The sequence below is a fragment of the Centruroides vittatus genome, unplaced genomic scaffold, assembly GCF_030686945.1.
Source record: "Centruroides vittatus isolate TY-2023 unplaced genomic scaffold, ASM3068694v2 contig_377, whole genome shotgun sequence".
Classification (NCBI taxonomy): domain Eukaryota; kingdom Metazoa; phylum Arthropoda; class Arachnida; order Scorpiones; family Buthidae; genus Centruroides; species Centruroides vittatus.
In genome coordinates this window covers 2201717-2218060 of record NW_027122198.1, presented here as the reverse complement: position 1 = coordinate 2218060, position 16344 = coordinate 2201717, and the positions used below count along the sequence as shown (strand labels likewise).

Sequence of the window (16344 nt, the reverse complement as noted above, 5' to 3'; positions counted from 1 at the left end):
TCATTTCTTCAGTAAAACATATTTTGAGAAAAATGGCATTTACAACTTTATGGCATTGCACGCTTCATATATGTATCTTATCAATTGTATTAGTTCATTTGTTATCATTTTGATTATTATTTTGTTTGTAAGATATTAATTATTATATAGATGTTTAAATAAATATGTTCAGTTATATCTTTGTTTAATTGTCTAACTCTGTTGACCTCCCCACGAAAGTTTAAATTCCTCTTCAAATAACACTCAAATTCTCAACAACAATTTAGTGCAAGTTAGAATGCAAATTAAAACTTTTCTAACTGGTGTCAGGATCCTGATATAAGGAGAATCTTCATGATCTTTCCAATCTTAAATCTGTACCATCCTGAAAAGATAAGTGCCTCACTGGCAAATGTCACAATAATTACAAATGCAAATTAATAATACAGTACATGTTACATTTACTTACAAGTAGTAGGTGCAGTATATATATATATGCAATTACAAGGATGCAACCTTTCAGCAGTTAAAAACTTTTAATATGAATGAACATTTACAGCAATGTAAATGTTCATTCTGGTTTTGTATCTTGAACTAGGGTTTCTGAAATTTTCCAATTTTGGATTTACCAGGAATGGAAAATGCTTCTGAGTTTTTCCTGGGAAATACTGGGATTTCATTTTACTTTTAAAATACCTTTCTCTCTTTCTCTTTCTCTATACAAAAAAAAGAGAGGAGGAGGATCGAAAACATTAGTCTGTTTCAACATACACCATATTGGAGTTACACAAGGGTGTGTAATGTACAGCAACTCAACTCCAACTCAGGTGTGTAATGTACAGCAACTCCAATCTACAGAGAGTTTGTGATATTCGAACAGGGTTAACTGGACACCAAAACTAAGTTAGCACTGATGATAATTCACAAAGTCAAAAAGTTATAAAACTTAGAACTATAATTAGTCCAAATCAAAAAACAACCCAAAACTAATATTTACAAAACTTTCTGGAAATTGGGGAACTTAAATCTAATTTAAAAGTAATTCTCCACAAAAACTGGCAAAGATAACTCAGAATCAAATCACTTACAAAAACTCTCCAAACTTAAACTGCTTAATTGTCACATGGAAATGCTGAAAAAAATCCAATTGTGAAGCAGTTGGATTTTTTGGCATTCTCACTTTTTTAGATATCATATTCAAAAGAATTACCTTACTTACACTTGGTAGCTTCACCTTGTCTTTTATCTTTTGCTTTGTGGCTTTATATGCCTCACGAGATGTTACATTAGCACACATTCTACTCCATACACATGTATTTGCTAATAAATGCTTTTCAGCATAAATACTGAAAAATGCTATTTATTACTCTAATGTTACCAACTTCAACACCACTTCATGAGTGGAAATGGAACCTCAGAATTCATGCAAAAATGGAAAATGACAATATGAAGTAGAAATAAGCCCACATTAATTATTTTTTTTTAAATTTATTTATTTATTTATTACTAGTCAAGGACTGACTTCAAAACCACCCACAAGTGGCAAAAGAGCTTTAGAATCCACACTAAATTTAAATTTTAGACATATGGTCAAATTGTTTAAGTCTAAAAGTTTGTAAATAGGGGAGTCCTTGTGATTACTCTGTAATATAGTAATTAAAATTTTTTTTAAATAAATAAATTTATAAATGATCATTTTAAAATAAGTTTTTATATAATTTTTCAGGAATATCCTTTCATCACAATGAAACAGTTTCCAATAGGATTTGTTCAGTACATAGGTGGTGTGGTATCTGCTCGATCAGTTAAACTTCTTGGACAGATCAATAATCCAGGTGATTTAAGAAATGCTTACGATTTTGTAATATAAGCTAATATAATTGATGCCTTTTATTTTATAATTTTGAAATTTATGTGAGTATGCTACTTTGTAACATATTGAGTCTTAGATTGTGAGAGTACAGTAAACAAATTGTTTCTTTTTCATTAACTTCCTTTTTTCTAATGATGCTTTCCTTTTCTTCTCTTTACTCTAATAGTCATGCAGATGTGTTATTGTGCTTCACAGTTATTTTTTAAATTAAAATGTTTTGTTCCAGATTTTATCTTAGTGTTTCAATTCTATATTGTTATAATCAAACCTGACAATGTTTGTTGTATGTGGATGAAAACATTTAAAGAAAGTATTTTTGGTTTTGCTTGTTTTTTGGTGTGTTGCATAACTGTGCTTATAGTTCTAATCAGTATCATGTCTGACTTTTCTTATATATTCAATAAAACTTGCATAGTAGGTTTTTATTCAGGAAGACACAATCCAATGTGAAGGATCTCTCTTAGTTAGAGATATGCCTTTTGGCACTTTTTGATGTTCTTTAATCTAACATTTTAAGAAGTTTCCATTTAACATCACATTCAGTTTAATATTTTATAACATTCAAATTCTTATCATACTTTAAGATTCCAAATTCTTGACAATCCTGGATGTGTAAATTAAACAAATACTCCAAAAACCATATTTGACACCCGTAAAGAGATTTAATTAAATAGATTAAAGTTCCTAACTGATGTTATATTAAGCTTTTCAAGTATTTAATTACCTTATGGTTAACCTAAGCAAAAGTTATCTTTTTTGAAATCGGTAAATGAATTTTTCTAATTGATTACCCAAATTAATGTATGCGTTAGTAGTCAAAAATGTTAGTTTCTCATTAAATTTACATTTCTTTGCTGGATTTTTGAATTTTTTTTACTTGTGTTATGTACCACAAAACAACTGGATAAATAAGTAAAACTGTATTACATATTCAAACTCCAGCAAATAATATATAGTTCGTAATGAAAACAGACTTTTTCAGTGGACTTTAGCTACCTCAGGGTATGACTGCCTTTTGAATGTAGAACAATGTTAAAGATGGAATGCTATCTTAATTAAAAACTGTGCCATTTGCACTGGAACCATTTACATGTGTTCTGATTTGTCAATTATGTCTGTTGTGTGTCTGGCCTTGGGAGATGGCATTATGGATGACATTATTTCAGAACTATCAACTGTAAAGACAACTCCCAGGCAGCCTGAATAGCATTATTTGAGATTCAGAGTTTTTCTACCATTAGTAGAAAAATGGTTGTTGCAAGGTGTTTATGAGAACATCGAGGAAGTGCATGAAAAAGTTGGCAAAGGGGTTTGCATTAGCCTGAATGAAAAACTGATGTAAGTTTGGCTTCTGTTTCTAAACAATGAAAACATTGTTGACATATCCAGTTTGTAATAGGATTTTTTTTTCCTCTAAAGAAGGAAGGATGTTATGTTCAAGCTTTTGGATGTGTATGAATTTCAGGCACTTTCTGTGAGTTGTTTATATGACAGAACACCGATATCAACTGTAAGGCAAGGACTCCATATCACTAGCTTGAAAATTTCTGTTTGATATGTTATAAAGAAGTTTACAATGCTTTTAGTTTTTGTATCATTTATTTTTCTATTACATAACTGATGGCATGCATGTGAATGACGTTAACCAATTTTATCTGTATTCCATCAACTTTAAATTATTTATTCCATTTTAGGTTCTAATTTAAAACAGACATAACCTGAAAATGACCATTAAAAATGGTAGAAAATGTTAGTGTTTGATTAAATTTCTTGGTACTTGATAGATTTTTGATGTTATTGATATCAATTTATTACAAACTTCCAGTTGTTTTATTGTTTCCTATTTCTTGATGTAGTTGTGTTTGATTTTTTGACATTTAAAAGATTGAAATCTGTGATAAATAGGAATTTGACTACTATTGGTAACTGCATTACAGTAAGACTACCTTTACAGTGCAATAAAAGCTAATTTCTCATTTTTGGTCTTCTTAATAGATGTTCCTTGGGAATTTAATTTAATGAGTTTTACATATTAAAAGACTCTGGCATACAGCAACGTAACTTGCTATATCTGGCATTTTTTGGTCTACTTAAGTCCTTGCGTCACAAAACCCCAACTTCAACCAACCACGAGTTTTACATGAGTGATAACAGTAGACTTAAGATCAGGAATGATGTAGTTGAAATAAGCAACAAACAGTGATTACTCAAACAAAACTTTGAAAGAAAAATCACTGTTTAATTCTGAAAGAGTGAAGCAATGAAGTTTCTGATACATTTTACAATAGCAGGATGGATGATGAAATGGTTAGCAATTACATCTAATAAAAGAGAGGGGACCACCAAACGAAATGCCTATTCTAATGTCAATGCATGCTGTTTTTATTATTTTCAAATTTTTCAAAATTTCAATTGTGTCATCAGTAAATTAGTAACTGTGGATCTTTTTGGATACCACTATATTAAAATGCTTTTTGTGTAGCAGCTGTGAAAAATTATAAGTAATTGAGCAAATTATAAGTAAGGAATTTAGTAAATTTTAATATGAATTATGATTTTTCTTAGGAGTAGTATTTTAATATTTTTAGAGGAACACTATTCACAGAAATGAAACCTGATTTTTGTATCTTTAACAAAATTATTCAAAGAATTATAGTAGCAATGGGTACGATATTGATATAAAACATTGTGGGAATTGAGTAGAAGCCATTGCATGGAAATAACTTTATAGTAGTATGACACACCTGCATATGAAACAGAAATACTGGAAAAATGAATGTAAGAGAAATATTTATGATCACTTTAAGTCTATATTCTTTATCTTTGTTTTGTTTGATTCTCACAACAATTTGTGAGAATCAAACAAAACAAAGGAAAAAACCCAATGATATGGTCTCATTAGTATCTAGGATATGTCAACTTTCTTACCTGAGAGAGTCAACTTTGTAACATGTAATTGTTTTGAAGCTCTGAAATCACCTAACATATGGTGTTACATAAACAAAAAAAAAAAAAAAAAAGAATGGAATTGAGGGTTGTTTGGTTTCAGGCCCAGACTTTTAAACAGACAAAAAACACAAATGAATTTGTCAAATGAAAAAATTGGTTAAAGTATGAAAAGCCTGAAATAAATAATTGACTGTGTGTCAAAGAAAAAAATTAAATTTATTATTATTCTATGACCTACAATGTACAATAATTAATAGTAATAAATACAAAATAAGTTAAAAAACAAACTATACAAGTTATAAAATTCAATGATACTTTATCTAACCAAAACCAAAAACAATGAGTATGTACAAAAAATTTTCCTGACTCTTCGGAACTTTAACTTAACTTACAATTATCTTAGAACTATCTCCACAAAAATCTGACAATTATGAAAACTAGACTACAAAATTCACAGAAAAGATTACTAACTCGCCTAATCATCACATCAAAATGAAAAAAACTGTCTCAAAAATCTCAGCCCATCAATTATACTTGCTCAAACTTCACCTTGTTTGCTTGAAGTGAAGCTCCTGTAAGCAATACTGGAGCTTCACTTCATCTTTCTTTGCTAGTGTTGGGTCTTTTATACTCCCTGGTGGGACGTAACAAACATCTGTGCCACTTCAACTCATTTACAAACTTATACTAACAAGTGTTGTTCTTTTTTTTCTTTGTAATCTTTCAAACATTTGTCTTGACCAATCTTCTCAAAAAAATTTACTTCTGATTTTTTTTAATGAGTCACAATTGGGATTAAGAGACTATTCTTTAATTCCTATTCAGAAACCACTCAATTCGAGATGCCATAGTAGATTGGCAACATAGTGGTACAGGTGTCAGTCATGGTAAGACTATTATTTTTTCAAATTTAGATTTTTCTTTTTGCTTGGGAGTGGAGTTTTTGTCTTTTAACAAAATAAAACGTCCTCAAAATGAATAATAATGAAAAAAAATAAAAAATCCAAAAATAGAAGTAAAATTTGGACTCGACTCATTACAAACTGATGCTTTCTCAGAGTCAATCTAGTACGTTAGGACACCTATCCCATGACTATTAGTCACCTCTGGGAAATTGCAGCATTGAAGACTGTGAGGTAGTGCCAATTTTAGTCAGCTTTTGCATGTTCTTCAAGCCATTTGGATTAGTGTTTGCATGTCTTCCTATCCAGTTGAATTTGTCCTAGTGTGCTTCATCTATGTTTCTGTTCAGGTGCTATCTAACATAAGAAATAATATTCAAATTTGAAGTTCTATCTCCTTGAGAACTACTTTTTCAACATCAAAAACTGTGCTCCAATACAGGAATTACTTGTGAAGATTTGAAGGTGTCATAATTTGTAAAAGCTCCATCTCTGCGACAATAATGAATGTCATGCAAATTCTGTCTTACTTAATGTGTAATTTACTGTACAAACTTTTGCACTGTCTAATACATTTTTTAGTCATTGTTAACTGTGTTGAGCAACCCCTTCTAACTGAATCTTATCATTTTTTTTTCCATTTTCTTACTCCTAGTCTCATATATGAGATGCATCATTGCTATCCACAAAAACACTCAAAAACTCAAGTAGTAGGCATAATTTACTTGAAGTTAGAAATTTTCAATTGTAATCACTTTTTATTGGTGACAAGTAGAAGATTGTCCAATTAATAAGAAGGCTCCAAAAAATATTTCACACTGTCATCGAGAAGTAGACTGGAGTGATTGATACATTTAGAAAACTGGGAGTGATAAATTGTTTTTGTGAACAAAAAAATTATCCCTGAAGATTGTGTGTTGATAAACTTTTTATAACAAAAAATGATATCTGCATATTATAAGCAGGAAATTTTGGTATTTTGGTAAATTGTAACACATTTAACAATATAAAATGTATTTTCCTTTACAAATAAATGGTTATTTGTTTTGTTAATGTAGTCTCTGTGTGAGTCATTTCCTACTCGCTGTCTCATGGTCTCCATCCCAATGCTGCTTGCTAACTCACGCAGCTGCTTGTGTGACCTACTTTCTAATCCAAATCGATTTGCCATTATGGTTTCCATGTCAGTTGGGACATGATGGTGTTATTCCTAACAGGGCATTGAAGAGGTTCTGACTCTCTGGTCACAATTATGTAAATAATATTTAATCATAACTGCCATATAATACTCAATCAGTTATGATTTTTTCTGTTCTCATAAATATATATCCTATTGTCCCTTTTGGTCATTATGAATAATGACCAAAAAGGGCATGTAGTGTGTGATAAATATTGATTAATTTATCAAATTGTGACCAGTCATTATGAATACCTCTATCACCTAGTTGGGCAAAGTGATGATAATATGTTGAGGAGTGATCATCTAACATACGCTAACCAATCGACACACTGAGTTGAGCGTGCATATTGCATTTAGTACCGAATTTTAAATTGTGGGACATTTTAATTTGATTAAAAAACTCCACTTATTTCATTTAGAAATATTTATTTTTTGTGAATTATTTCAAAGTATTTTAAAAAGAACACGTAATCTTTTAGAACTAAGTACTATTAACTATATTAATTAAAATGGTAAAATTTTATTTATGTGTACCATCATGGTGGTGGTTGCAACTATTTGTGTTTCCGACGGATTCCTCCAGATGGGAGCTGCCGACCAGTCGCCGATTGTTTAACTTTACTAGATATTGATACGTGTGTTCAAGAACTACCGTGAATAAATAACTAGTGACGTTAAACAATCAGTGGCTCCCCTCCGGGAGGAATCTGCTGAGAACACAGTCGCAGCCGCCACCAAATTCGGTACTAAATGCAATGCTCATGCGTAACTCAGATGCGAGTGCTGATTGGCTAGCGTATGTCAGATGATCACTCCTCAACGTATTATCGTCACTTTGCCTGACTAGATGATAGCAGTATTCACAATGACCAGTCAATTTGATTTTTATTACAATGCCCGATTTTGTTGGTCATTATTCATAATGTTGTATTAATCACTTTGTCCATACCATGTATCTGTGATATATATATATATATGATAATCTGAAAATACTAAATAAAGTAAACAATAAAATGGAAGGTAAATATCAAAATATCATATTTATTGTGAAATCCTTGTATTTCTCTTCCATTTTAGAGTTTAAAACTCACTATTTCTGAAACAGAAAAATTCTGTTACAGAAATAGTGGGTTTTAAATTTCTGTTTATGTGAATGTAAAGTAAAAATCAAACTTGCTTGATTTTTACTTTAATTTGTGAAGTTTGATTTGAGTGTTTTTGAGATAATATATTATTAACTGCAGATCCTTTACTTAAATTCTTGAATAACTTCTTTAAATTTATTGTTTTACTGAAAATTTAGAATACCTCAAATGTATTGTTTTATAATTTTAACAAATGGTAATAGAATATTTTTAAAAAGTCTTTAAAATTTTGACAAAATCTTTCTAACATTAAGTTCTGAAGGTCCGGATAGCAGAAGTTGCGGGTTCGAGTCCCGCTTCGGGCCGATTCGTTTCCTCGCAGTTTTCCAAATTATTAAAATTATTTATTTAATTTAATTATAATTATTAAGTTTAGTAAGAGATGGCGCCTAACGCCAAGCTCTAGTGCCAAATTGTCTTATTAATTATTTATTTATTATAGCCAACTCTAGCCCGATAATTCGGCTCTTGTGGATGTATAGCTTTGTAATGGGTTAGTCGTCATTTATTTATTTATAAGTTCTGAAGTAAACATTATAATGAAGTCTGTTTTTTGTATTTATATAAATAATAAACAACACTTTATTCATTTATTTTGCAAATGGTAAAAGTATTTTGTCTAGTCTTTTGTTTATATTTGTAACAATTTATACATCTGTATTATTAATTAACTTACTAGCAGATGAGCCTGGCATTTGCTCAGGCAAAAAGTAATGATAGCAAAGATTAAAATTATTAGATTATAGCCGATCTTACCCGTTTTCACCAGCTGCAAGAATTAGGTTCACCCTCTTTTGAGACTAATTAGAGAATTTTTAGACCCATCTAAAAATTTGTTTTATTTCCTGCAAAAATGCAAAAAACCACATTTTAAATAGTACAGTAGAATCTGACTTCAGGGTAATCCTTAACCCTCTCCCTCTCCCCCATGGGGGGAATTTCAAAAATTCCCTTCTTAGTGTACATTCTCATGACATACCTTAACTCTGTACCAAAATTTAACTGTTTTTCAACTTTCAACTCATAACCATTTGGACTCTGCACTTATTATTGTCGTCATCATCATCATCAACCCACTTTGATTATAAGATTACAGTAAACTATTATGAAGGGATGCATTTTAAGTTTAGTCTTTTTATTTTATTTTATTTGCTATTTATTAATAAGAAATTGAAAGGGTAGCAGAATTTTAGTAAGTGCATACATATATACTTCAAATTTGAATGTATTTTGTAGATGAACCAGAAACTAGGGATGTTTGGTGGACTGAGTTAAGAAAAGAAATTCGATCTCACACCAGAGCGTTGGCTTGCAATGTTGTTTTAGGATATGTTGAGTCTACTGATATTAAGTAAGTAGAGAGAACTGTCTCAAAAGTTAAATGTGGTTTAAATATGAATTTCAATAAATTTTATTATTCGTGTCATTCATATTTAATATATTAATAAGTTACGGTTATTCTATATACAGAATGTCTGAGTCTATATCTCTTTTTGAGGGAAAATGAAAGTTATATATAGAAAATTTGGTAATTTACGGACAATTCAAAACAAATTAAGTGTAATAAACCAAATGATTGCCATAATTAATCGTGCTATTTTTTGCTGCTATTAATTAGATGTTAAGTAATGTGGTATTACAGGTAGATGTTAGGTGCCGAATGGGGACAACTTCTATGCCCATGGCCTTTATAAAATTACACAGATAAATTATGAATAACACCAAATTAAACCCAAATATAGTAAAAAGAAGTAATATTTACTTAAAAACAAATGTTTTTGATAGCCTTCAGCTATCATCATAGAGTGAAGTTTCCTCCCTAAACTTTGTCTCTCAAGTTGGTTTATTAGGTTAAACACGACTTGAAATGTTCTAGATGTAAGTCCGTTGGAAGTACACCTCCAAACTTGACAGTTCAGTATATACACTTTATTTATAAATTGTACAGATTAGTACACGAACATACAAAGTGTGATGCTTTGTGTTCCCAGACGACCGTAGGAAATGATTAAATCCTTGAGAGATCTCGGTCAGTGGATTGGCTGTATCTGCATTGACTCTATCCTGTATCAGCACTTACCTGTTTGTGAGTGTAATTTTAGTAGAATGTACTCTCTCTCCCTCTATCCTCAGTGGATTTTCCAAGTATCTGACACCTTAGTGCTACTAGTTCCGAGTTCTTTCCTCCACTGCCCTTCTCCCCCACTCTCCAACCTTTTTAAGCTCTTCTTTGTCTAGGAACTTCCAACCAATCATGACTCTTCCTCAGGAGAAGATTACAACTAGGTCCACTTGACTCAGATGTGGTGAAGCTTACTTTTATGTCTGTTGATTTCTGATGTGGGTGGTCACCCATCTGTTTACTGCCAGGTGTTTACCACCTCCTTAAGTAGTTTATGGCTGGACCACCCCTGATTCAATTTAATGAGTTTGAAGCTTCCTTTGTTTTCCTCACCATTTCCAAATGAATCCTTTACAGTCAGGTTATGGTATAGTGTTTGAAAATAGAACATAACTTTGAATATTGATTTTTAAATGATGGTGAAGTACCATCTGATTGGTTGTTGCTTTAGTGACATAGAAATTAAAACTGGACCTCAAATGATCTCCAGGCCTGATGTAGTGTGTTAGTATCTTTAGAATTAATTGCAACATTTTTCTTGAGCTTTATATATTTCAAATTTAAGAGTTAGTCAAAATATTTGTTCAGAATACTTTTTAAAATTGCTACTTTGCAGTAGTGTTTCACTTGTGTGTTGGTAGAGGTCTGTGAAACTCACATGCAAGATGGTAATCTGTTTTGACATAATGGAGACATGCAATCATTCTACAAATGCATCAATTCAACCTATCTTGCTGTCCTTGGCTAAACATGACAAGAGAGTTGCAATTTTGTGCAGTTTCTTCTGGGAGATTGAATGGTGTAATATCTGAAAACACTCCAATGAGCATTTTGCGAGCAAGCCTCATCTCAGATTACTGTGTACAAGTGGTATCAGTGCTTCTGATGAGTGCTTAAACTTTGACAATGATGAATGTGAAGGGCATCCAAGGGTCGTAATTCCAGAGAATATGAATGCTGCTAAGGCTCTATGTGATGAAGATTGATGGATAAGTACTAGAGCTAGAATGCAACCTCAACATCTTGCATTGATCAACCATTACCATCTTGTATGAACATCTGCTTATGAGGAAGCTATGTGCATGTTTGATACGTCATCAGTTGCAGACAAACCACATGGGGATCATGTGAATTTCAGCAAATTTATGCTTGAGAAATTTAATGGCAGAACATCAGAAATAGTCATGAACATACTGACAGGTGATGAAACCTGGATTTACTATTACAACCCTGAAACTAAAAACCAGAGAAATCACTGGGCTGCTGAAGGCGAGGACATCCCCATCGAGTTTCTCTGAGAGCTGAGCAATGGAAAAGTCATGCTTGGTTTTTTTCTGCCATTGTGGAATTCTTCTATCTGTCAACTTGAAACAAGATGCTATGGTGACCAGGGAATGGTACTCTTCTTACTTGTGAAAAGTGCTTCAGTTACTTCAAGAAGAACATTCTAGAACCAATCCATGCAACATCATGATCTATCATGATAATACTCCCAGACACGAAGTCAAAGTTACTCAGTTGATTTTGGAGTCCTGCAATTTTGTCCTGCTTCCACATCCTGCTTATTTGCCAGACCTGCCAACTTCTTCCTCTTCCCACAGATCTAGAGATTTGAAGGGAAGGAAGTTTGATTTAAAAGATGAAATGGTGAATGCAATTACAGCAGAGTTACTCAAGTTTTCAAAGATGGATTTGCAAGGGTGCTTTTCAGACTGGTTTTCAAAAATGAAGAAATGCATTGATTTAGAGACGAGGTTGGTCTTTCAACGGTGTGGACGGCTATACTTGACACTGATAGTTAACATTCTATCTTATTTACAGAAACACGAAAACGCGTGTGCATACATTCTCAATATTTAAACTCATACACATTCACATTTATTTGGAGTTCTGGCTTGATATTAAAGCCATTTTTTGACGACGATTGTTATGTTAGAACACATTTAATCACATCATGAGAAAGCATGCACAGAGGAGCTTGTCATATGATATTTCCATCGTTCAAATATATTTGAATTTCATATTCGTTTTAAAGGATCTGGCTAGTTTACAATTAAATGATGCCTGAAGAAGAACCCAGAAGGGGTTAAGAAAATGTTCAATTTACAAGATTTGATTGTAATACACACTGGTTGAAGGTTCAAGTGAGTCTAATTTTATATTTATCCTGGTGTGCGGTCCTGATTTAAATGCATTGATTCTGATGAAAAATGTTTTGAGAAATAGAGAGATCTGTTTGATTTTTTTAAAAAATAAAATGAATGCTATTTGACAACATTACTGTTTTCCACAAATTTGTTGACCAACCCCATATTTTGAAGTGTTTGAGAAATGGAAAATCTCTGGCCAGATGTAAAAGTCTTGTCTTTAAGTACACTTGAATCTGGTGTTCCATGGCTAGAAGGAAAACCAGATTCAAGTGCACTTACACAAGGCCTGAATTTTAGTTTTAACATTTTTGTTTTATGCATTGTAAAATATTTATTGTAAAAAAATAAAACTATTTCACAATAAATAATTTCTATATAACAGACACTTATGAATAAATATAATACATATAGTCTGTCCCATAATAATAATACGCTTAGATTTTTTTTGTAATAAGTTTACTTGTATTTCAAATTGCACATAACATGCACAACAACATTGTAATGATGTGTTGTAGCTGTGTTGCAATAATTATAGTTTGAATCATAAGAATTAGATTTATTAGAAATGCCCTATCTGAAGACTGTTTCAAAGTAATATTACACCCTGCATTTCATTAATTTAATATTAATTTTTTACATAAAAATTTCATATAATAATCTGTGCTGTAGTTTTTTAAGCAATCATTAAATGACAAAACATAAAAAGATATCGTTGTTTAACATTTAAAATTTAAAATACTTTGAATTTGTGCCATTTTAAACACTGAGAGGAAACAACTGAGATAAAACAAGTCAGTTTGAGAAATCTCAGGTGAACATATGTTAATAGTCTTCAGATTAACTATTTGTTGAGTTCTGGCCTTGTCTAAAAATGTCAAAATGCAGTCTGTTCCAATACTGATTCTAAAACATAAGTCAGCTTGCCTTGAATATTTCCAATAACACTTCTCAGATTGTGCCCTCTGGCAAATTGTAAAGTTTTTGGATAAAAAATAGAGAGGTTGTGGCTGACGTTTTTAGCCCAAATGTGAATGTCAGACATCAAATGTTGCCATCTGGAAATTCTAGAAGGTTGATAATGGCATTTGCTACATCTAGCATGGCAAGTAGAAGTTCAGCTTAAACTTTATTTTTTTTTGTGTTTTGGATTAAAATTATGAGGTATTTTATTAAAATAATGATTATTTAAGCATTTATGAATAATAATGTGAAGAAACAGATGATTTTAATCCAGAAATTATTTAATTATTCAAATTTTTTGCAAGTGATGTAAAGTGCCTATAGAATTTACATATATTTGTCTTCATAATAGCTTATCTTAAGGTAGGTTTGCTCTTTCACGGCATCTTCTACCATCAACAGCGTAATATGTTTGTAAATTTTCTAAAAATAATTTTCCAAGCTGCTTTCAGATTTACATAAGCCACTACTTTCCTCAACAAAAGTATGAGGTGGTCTTATTGTACAGTAGGAGACACAATACTAATTAAAAATAGTTATTTAGTGTTATTAAACATCCTATAAATACTCTAAAATAGTTTAAGTTGTTTATTTACCTTTGCTGGTAACATTTATTGTCGTTCAAACTGCAGACATTTTATTGTAAATGAATTGGTTAAACTGTCCAATGAAAGTAAGAATAATGGTGATGTCATTCTTGTTTAATTCATTTGACTCAAATGTACCCCTAGAGTTCATGTAGGTAAAGAGAATAATGACAATCATTCTTTCCTATGGACAGGTAAATCAGCCAATTGGGAAACTGCTTTTGGTCACATGAATACCTCCAATATGGTCAATTTGCTATTTTGAGTCGAGTAAAGATACTTTGTGTGAATTTTTCCAAATTTTTTAAAGATTTTATGTGAAAGCACTATGCTGCAAGTTTATGGAGTTACATGTAGTTACTGTTAGACATCTGTGTTTTACAACTCCTCAACAACAGTGCTTGCGAGAAGAGTGCGAGATCTCGTTTCTGTGTTTAAAAATGAAAATCCCTGTTTTATAGAGTTTTTTTCCCCTCTCTTTCTCTCTCTCTCTGTGCAGTCTGTAAATTTTGCAACTGCTTTGTGATCTGTGTAAATAACTTTACCTCGTAATAAAGTTTTTTTGAAGACATCGCTGGTATGATTTGTCATCCTATCCTGCGCTGTGAGTGGATGAATTATTGTTAACATATCAACACTGGAGTTAATGATAAAAGACCTTAACCCTAACAGTTACAACAGCAAAATCTGCAAGTTAAAAGTGTATTCTTGATTATTCATAGAGATATTTTTGATTCAAACTTGCTAGCATATGACTGTATTTTAAAACTAAAACTTGAACAAAAATCTACTGAACAATGAGAAAAATATAACTTTATTTAATGTTGGTATGTAAAATACATAACTTTAACATGTATTAATGAAATATAACATTTAAATATAGAAAATTGGAGTTTAAAAATAATGATTTTTCCATTCATATACATTGCACTCAATTTCATTTCACCTCCACATGGAGGTATGTCATCATTCTATATACACACTCACTTCGTTTAACCTTAATATCCGGTACTTCTTGATCGTCCAAACGAACGTTTTCGTCCTCTCCGAGGACTGCCTCAGGTTATTCGAACAAAAGAATACATTAGAGCAGGATTCCAATTTTTGAATTAATTTCTCGAGGAACTTTCAAAATATTCGAATATAATTTGATTATACGCGTGCGCTATGACGCGTTGCCTTTTTCGTATTCGTCACACACGTAACGCCACGCGTGCGACAGAGTGTTGCCGTCTTTGGTGTTTATGCATTTTCCAGTGCGTCCGGCCCTGTATATTTCTAGGGCCTCTAGGGCCCTGATGTCATCCATTTGCAATGCTGAGTTTATCAATCTGGTGTTGTTCAGGTCAGCGTGTATTTCCGGATCTGTTGCGTAGGTTGATAAGGCGGTGGGACACCGTTGATGGCTTATATCATACCTATGTTCTTTGACCCTTTGTTGTATTGATCTTTTCGTGGAGCCGATGTATACCAGTTCTTGCCCTACTCTGTCATCTCTTACTGGGATACTGTATACCCCCGGTGCTCTAAGAGGGTTCAATTTGTCTTTGGCGTTGCGTAACAATTTGTAAACATCTTGTGACCTTTTGTATGCACCTTGGTACCCGTTTTGGTTGCGATTTCTTTGTATAAGGTCTTTAATCGCTGGTTGTACTCGACTACTGCGTATCGGCTGGTCTGTTCCTGCAACCGATTACCGTGTGTATTTTGCCTCTTGGTCTGGCATAGGTTCCTGCTAGCTTTCGTATTAGATTTTTCTCGTGTCCATGTGCTATCGCGATGCGCTCTATCCTCCGTAGCTCCCTCTTAGTATCTTTCATCTTGGAAGGGTGTGTATATGCCCTTCTAACCAAAGCCCGGAAGGCTGCAATTTTATACGTGTATGGGTCGGCTGATTTTGCTGGAATAAACCATGGGATGTAGCCAGGTTTATAGTATATACCAGTTTCAATTTCTCTTCCATTTAGTTTGATATCTATATCCAAGAAGTGGACATTGTTGCTAGAGGTTTGGTCAATTTTTAGGGTTAACCCGTACAGATTGTTGTTCATGTGATTTACAAAATCGATGATGTTCATGTTCTTTTTCCATACTATGAATACATCGTCCACATATCTTTTATTTAAACTATGTTAGCGCTATATTGCGGAATGATGGTTTCTTCTAGTTTACGTAGAACTAATTCACACAGATCGCCTGATAGCGGGCTGCCCATGGGTACCCCACGTTTCTGTATATAGGCTCTGTTGTTGAACTGGAATATGGAATTATAACACATGAGATGGGCTAGCTCGAGGGCTTGCTTACGGATGTGTTGATGTTCTGCATTTGGCCAACAGGAGATCTCTCAGAGCGCAAAAACATGGTTCCAACTTTATCGATGGGTATAATGAGACAAAATCTAACACAGTGAAGAGTGCCCCATCCGTAAGCTGCGTTTGCCTTAATATGTCTATTAGTTCTGTGGGGTCCTTGACAATTAGATTGTAGTCCATTA

At 32.5% G+C, this 16344-nt stretch overlaps 1 protein-coding gene across 2 annotated transcripts in view; it reads left to right on the top strand.

Moving 5' to 3' along the window:
• LOC136975644 (C2 domain-containing protein 5) overlaps positions 1 to 16344 on the top strand; it is a 214485-nt gene that overhangs the window by 66921 nt on the left and 131220 nt on the right. For both annotated transcript variants that reach the window (XM_067270731.1, XM_067270732.1), the window contains exons 12-13: positions 1706 to 1814; positions 9265 to 9379. In XM_067270731.1, coding sequence (XP_067126832.1) covers positions 1706 to 1814; positions 9265 to 9379 — 224 coding nt within the window. The remainder of the gene's footprint in view (positions 1 to 1705; positions 1815 to 9264; positions 9380 to 16344) is intronic.